The sequence below is a fragment of the Vicia villosa genome, linkage group LG7 (assembly GCF_029867415.1).
Source record: "Vicia villosa cultivar HV-30 ecotype Madison, WI linkage group LG7, Vvil1.0, whole genome shotgun sequence".
In the NCBI taxonomy this organism is placed as follows: domain Eukaryota; kingdom Viridiplantae; phylum Streptophyta; class Magnoliopsida; order Fabales; family Fabaceae; genus Vicia; species Vicia villosa.
In genome coordinates this window covers 69,797,384-69,804,167 of record NC_081186.1, presented here as the reverse complement: position 1 = coordinate 69,804,167, position 6,784 = coordinate 69,797,384, and the positions used below count along the sequence as shown (strand labels likewise).

At 37.6% G+C, this 6,784-nt stretch overlaps 1 protein-coding gene across 1 annotated transcript; it reads left to right on the top strand.

Annotated features, from left to right (window-relative positions):
• Positions 1-357: 357 nt before the first annotated feature.
• On the top strand, positions 358-5,822 carry LOC131620714 (probable anion transporter 4, chloroplastic). Its single transcript, XM_058891866.1, has 9 exons — positions 358-899; positions 1,062-1,288; positions 2,156-2,516; positions 3,197-3,241; positions 3,343-3,489; positions 4,176-4,313; positions 4,412-4,445; positions 5,018-5,197; positions 5,515-5,822. The coding sequence occupies exons 1-9, from the start codon at positions 498-500 to the stop codon at positions 5,520-5,522; spliced, it is 1,542 nt and encodes a 513-aa protein (XP_058747849.1). The 5' UTR covers positions 358-497; the 3' UTR covers positions 5,523-5,822.
• The last annotated feature ends 962 nt before the right edge of the window (positions 5,823-6,784 follow it).

Below are 6,784 nucleotides of genomic sequence, written 5' to 3'. Positions count from 1 at the left end.
ACGCCTATCCACACGAGTCATTTTTGTATAAAAAAAAAAAGTAAAGTATCATTTATATGTTCAAATTCATCTAATGAAAAAATTGATTATGTTTAACTTTAAAATCAAAGATTAACATATGGTTAGTTAGTCTAGTGATGATTGACGCTGAAATTGATAAAAAGAATCACAATTTAATCTCTCACAACTGCGATTCGAAAGAAACTTGGCCCATTTAATACTAAAACTGACCCTCAAACTGGAGTGATAAGGAAAAAAAAAATTTCTCATTCAAAAAAACCTATGAGGATAGTCAACGATTAACTGATTGACTCCAAATGAAGTTTACGTACAACACTTTGAAGTTTGAACAATGATTAACTGATTGACTCCAAAATTTGACCACTTTTACACTCTGCTAAAAACGAGGTCATTTTGGTAATTAAGAACTAGTAGCATACTATCCTAACAACCCCGGTGCCACAGCCACAACGAACTCCGTCTCGACCACCACGTCGATGTCCTTCGCCATCGTTTTCGGCGGAGCAACCGCCTTAAAACCACCAACATTACCCAGAAAACACCGTAGCATAGTCGCAAACTTCTCCTCATCCAAACTCAACCTAACATGTTCGGGATTTCAGAAAAGAATCCAATATCCCAATGTCTCAACCTCTTTCCGTCCCCTTCTCCGCCTCCGCGTTTCTTCCAACGATGCACAGTTCAACTCAGCTCCCGAAAACAACAGCCAACAACAACCGAGTTTCACCGAGTTCATCACTTCTGAGCGAGTCAAAGTGGTGGCGATGCTCGCTCTTGCTTTAGCTCTCTGCAACGCCGATCGTGTAGTCATGTCTGTTGCCATGGTTCCTTTGTCGCTCGCCAACGGTTGGGGCCGCGCTTTCTCCGGAATCATTCAGGTGTGTCATTGTGTTTCTCCCTCTCACTCACACTGACACTCACTCTCACACACACACACACACACACACACACACACACACACACACACACACACCAAATGTTTGATGAATTGACTATGCTATTGTTGTTGTTAATTGATCATTTGGCTGCTTTTGGTGCAGTCTTCGTTTCTGTGGGGATATCTGATTTCGCCTATAGGTGGAGGAATATTGGTGGATAAGTATGGTGGCAAAGTGGTCATGGCTTGGGGTGTCACACTATGGTCACTTGCTACTTTTCTTACTCCATGGGCTGCAGAGACTTCTCTTTTGACTCTGCTTGCTGTCCGGGCTTTGCTCGGTGTGGCTGAAGGTGTGGCTCTTCCTTCCATGAATAACATGGTGGCCAGGTATTCGATTTTGACCATTGATAGGAGTAGGGTTTTAGAGATGGATCTAGCCAGTGTGTTTTGTCTTTTCTTGGATTAATATAGGTCCCACTTTTCAACTGTGAAAGATGTGAAGTGATCCTCATTAATGCAGGACTAAGGTTAAGGAATGAATATATTTATTGGCTTGGTTTTAAGCGGTATTGATTTTGATTAGGGATATTAAGGCACAAGTATGTTGTAGTTGGTGATTCTCCATATATGTACCAAAAATGTGTCTGCGCATGGTTTTTTCCCATGACCTGGTTTCATGTGGTTGTGTGCAGTGTTGTCGACACACAGATGACGGTCAATGGCGGAGAGCCACAGTGCCGCCATTCCGGCTGCTTTGCGGCGCCGTTATAGCGGATTATGATGAAAAAACCTGCAATATCGGCCAATATTTACCATTGCGGCGAGCCCAAAATCCACCATGTATATCCGCCATGGCGGCCATGGTACCGCCATTTAATAACACTGCTTGTGTGCTTGACAGATCATATCTCGGATGGTCCATAGTCACTCGAGCTCTAAGCCTGAAAAGTGAAAGAGCTCAAAGTAGGACTAGGGTTTAGACAGGTATATCCTAGATGATCCAAGTAGGACTATGGTTTAGACAGGTATATCCTAGATGATCCAGGTTGGTTTGCACAATTGTAAAGTTTGAAATGGTAACTAGAATGTCTCAGTATGGTTTCTGATTGTTTTGAACTTATATCTTATTTGTGTTTTTATTATATGACATGACATAACATGCTCTTTGGTTATTGCTATTGTATGAAGTTGATGGAGCAAGAAAGGGTTGAAAGTTAAAATTGATAATGAACAATATTTGGCTGTTCTGTTTAGATGGTTTCCTCAAACTGAAAGGGCAAGGGCTGTTGGCATTTCGATGGCTGGATTTCAGCTTGGATGTGCAATAGGGCTCACACTTTCTCCCATTCTCATGTCGCAAGGCGGTATATTTGGTCCATTTGTGATTTTCGGTTTGTCTGGGTTTCTCTGGGTGTTGGTATGGCTGTCAGCAACATCAAGCACTCCTGACCGAAGTCCTCAGATATCAAAATATGAGCTGGAGTATATATTGAGTAAAAGACCAAAGTCTTTTCCGGTGGAGGCAAATAAAGTTAAAGTTATCCCTCCTTTCAGGCGCTTGCTTTCAAAGATGCCAACATGGGCTCTAATTGTGGCAAACTCCATGCATAGCTGGGTAATGCTTCATTATAGCATCTGTTTAGTTTTTTGTTGCTGATGTTGGTAATAGATGTTGACAATAGTCACAATAAATAGCTGACTACCATTTGTTATTGCTGCGTACCCAAGTCCCTGCAACTCACAGAATACAGAAAACACGAATTATAATGCACAATTCTGAAAATAAAATATAACTGCAAAAGGATGAATGTCCTAATGCCCACAAAGCCAAGTTTCTATAGAGAACAGTATTCTCTGTCCATAACTAACACAAATGATTTCCAAAGATGCCATTCCTCTCTCCCCTGATTCCCTATACTACTGACTCCCGCTACACTGTTTAATTTCCCTTTCACTCTCTGCACGTGGATAGTCCTAATAAACCCACTTCTATTTCCCATTCCTTCTAATTCTAGCTCAATCCCATTGGATACTGGGCTAGGGATTTGCAGCTGTGCTAACAGCCCATTTGGTCCGCATCTATCATATGGGGTGCTAACAGTTATGACCCAACTGGATTCACTTATATTATTGCATGGGGTAGTCCTCACTTTTATTCCCATATATTGAATAAAAAATTATAATGCATATTTCTTAAATGTGACACACGAGTCTGTATCACTGTTGCAAATTATTGTTCATGCAAAATCATGTCTGTTTCCCTTTTTAACTTTATTTATTTTTATTATTTTACAGGGTTTTTTTGTTGTTCTTTCTTGGATGCCAATATACTTCAACTCAGTAAGGCTTATTATATATAGCTTTGTGATTGACATGTATCAAGCAATAAATATATTTAGAAATCAATACATAAGCTGTGTATAAATGAAATCCCATTATAGGTATATCGTGTGGATCTCAGGCAGGCGGCGTGGTTTAGTGCCGTTCCATGGGTTGTGATGGCTATCACGACTTATCTTGCTGGCTTTTGGTCAGATATGATGATACAAAGGGGTACAAGTGTTACTTTGACTCGTAAGATTATGCAGGTATGTCACACCCACATTGGGAAAAAATGAGAGTATATGGACTTAAAATTTATCCCTTGATTAGAGGAATTGTGAAATTATCAGTTATGAACTTCATCTGATTTTGTTAAAAATAATATTTCTTTACTGTTGTAATGTTATGAGTTGTGACAAACTGTAGGAAGAGTATCTTTTGGTAGAATTTGAGATAGAGATCAACCTTTTAGTGATTATAAATGGATCTGGAACTGTATAACTACAACGAGTGATCATTTATGCATAAATACCAGCTTTGTCGCTATCTCAATTCTTAATTTCTTTCAAGATATTTTTCTTTCCTAATCTGTCAAACTTTTAATATTGTCTTTGCTTACAATATCATCTGTTAAGTGTCAAAGCATTGAGAACTTAGCAGTTAGTATCAGCTTGCCTTGCTGTTGGTGGCTTAAAGCAATGTGAATTAAGTGCTTCCAAAACATGATAGCATTTGGTTCTGCATTTTAAAATAGGGATAATATGTTAAAATTTTAAAGTTTTGGACGAAATACGGTGATGTCTTTTTATTCATGTATCTAATTCCACTTACTAGGATAAGGCTAGAATTGTTATTGTTGTGGTCTTCAGTACTCATTTTACAGTCTGGCTTTGATTCTTCTCACTGTATATTAGTTTTAATGGATAATACTAATTCTGCTCTTTTACTGCAGTCCATTGGTTTTGTTGGTCCTGGAGTTAGCCTCATTGGTTTAGCAACAGCAAGAAACCCTTCGGTTGCTTCTGCTTGGCTTACATTGGCCTTTGGCTCAAAATCTTTCGGTCACTCTGGTTTTCTTGTGAACTTTCAGGTTTCTGATTTCAGTCATGTAAAAGATACACACATATATATCTGTTTGAAAGTATTGTGACTCTAATTTATATTCCTTTTTTTTATTTTTTATCACAGGATATTGCACCACAGTACTCTGGTGTTTTACATGGTATGATAATAATTTCTACTTTATCTTGTAAACCTCCTGATACGGTATACAATTTTTTGTTCAAAACACATTTATTGTCATTTACAAAACATTTTTCATCGGTAAATTCCTTTGAAATTGTTTTGAACCTTTATAATTTATGCTATCTCTTTGTGGCAGCTGGTATCTAATTATTCTGGTAGTTATATTTTTGGTCTAGAATTCGGTAATTCCATCTCTTTGCGGCAGCTGGTATCTAATTAATCTTGAGAGTTTCTATGTTGGACTTTTGAACCTATTTGAATATAATTGGCCAAGCTGTGCTATGGTGGTATAAACACGTGCCGAAACCCTTCATGGAATTTTATGAAACTTGGGAAAATAAAACACGCCGGAATTTACCTACTGGCGTTGACTATTAAATTAAACAGGATTCTTACTGCATGGTAGTTGGTTGTGGCATGTATGATTATGTATGGGTGAAATAGGGTGAAATATTTGCAAAATTTTCTAAGAGTTGAGAAAATACCTGTCCTTGTACCTAGATTAAGATTTCTTACAGAGTACTTTTGTACTTTTTTCATTTCTTGTAGGAATGGCAAATACTGCTGGAACACTTGCTGCTATAATTGGAACAGTTGGAGCTGGCTTTTTTGTTGAGCTAGTTGGTTCGTTCCGAGGATTTCTGCTGCTCACATCACTCTTATATTTTCTAGCTGCCCTTTTCTACTGCCTATTCTCTACGGGAGAAAGAGTAAATTTTGACGATCCTGGTGAGTATGTATAGTATGTTTACCTTTAAACTTGAAATTTTATTTAGAATTTACTCGAGGAATACTAGTCTAGGATTTGTATATATACTTTCTTGGAGTTATGTGAATAGTTAGCTTCACTCAACAACTTCTGAAGAATCTCTCTTTTTTCTTTTAAGATACTCATGATGCGTTACACACATACATGTATGTTTTACTTGAGATTCTTGTTATTATGTTATAAAAATGCTTTACATTGGTTTCTATTGCATACTGTAATAGTTTGATTCCTGTTCATTTGTAAATTGCTGATGAAATGCATCTCTAACTCTGTACAGCCGGCTGAAGAGTACCGGAAGCTAAATAGAGTACTACTGTACAGTTCAATTACTTGTACATGAGAGGAGATTAAGTGTAGTGTCACAGATGCTTTTCATTTTCTAACTGTCATGTTATGTTGTATAAGAGACACCAACCATCTGCGGTTGTAAAATTGATGTATAGTTTTTTGCCCATGTGCATTGAAGGTCTCTTCTACATGCATTTGATCTTTTTGGTGTTCTAACATGTTGGAGAATATTCTTAAAATATAATGAACAAGGACAAAATATGGATATGGGGTGTTATAAGGCGCACCATTTTTAAAGGAGTGCAACGATGTGTACCTTAAATGTTTACTTTTATATCCCCACTTCATATTATCCCTTATCTCCTTGCCAACCTTTCCAGAATCTTTCACTTACTAAAAATCAATTGCAATTTCAATTGCAAGTTGTAGGAAAGATGTGGTGCTTTCAGTGATTATGATGGTGTTGTAATAAGAGCTAATTGTGTGTAGTTTGATGTAGCTTTTCCAAATCTGGAGACCATAATGGGCTAATTCAGAAGAATTTACCTGACATCCCTCAAGTTCGACCTGACACTCCTACATACTCTTCATCAAAATACTTGGAGAGTCTTGACTTCACATTCTCCCCCTTTTTGATGATGACAAACAATTGAAGTTTTTTGATCAATGTGGCTTTAGCAATGAGAGAAGCTCCCACTTAATCTATGCACCCATGAATGGGAGTTGTTTTGCATATGTAAAGAAAACTTGCTGCAACTTTTTGAAAAACACACAACAACCATATACCATAACTTTCTCTCCCTTTGTTATTAGGAAAAAGGATGGAAAAAGTATGCAAGAAGGTAAAACATATAAAATTATAGGAATAAACGGTAAAACCTAATATAGTACCTTAACGAACATAACATAGCTTAACGGACGGAAACATAAAATAGTGCACGCTACACTTTTGGAAACTAAAAACATAGAACATAACATAAGTCATAGGAAACTAAAGAACATAGAACATACAAGAACATATAAGAACATAAATTAGTCATTTTCATTCATTTCTTCATTTCCTTCTCCCTCTCGGTCATCCTCTTCTTCACTCTCATTTTGATTTTGGTAGAGTTGTTTGAGAAAGACTATGTCTTGACATATGGCGGCATGTTCCGAGGCATTGCAGAGGTCCATTTGGTGAAGTTTGTTGTAGATAAGTTCCAAAGTATATCCACCTTCGGGAGCGGGTGGTGGTGCGACCACATCTTCGGCATTCG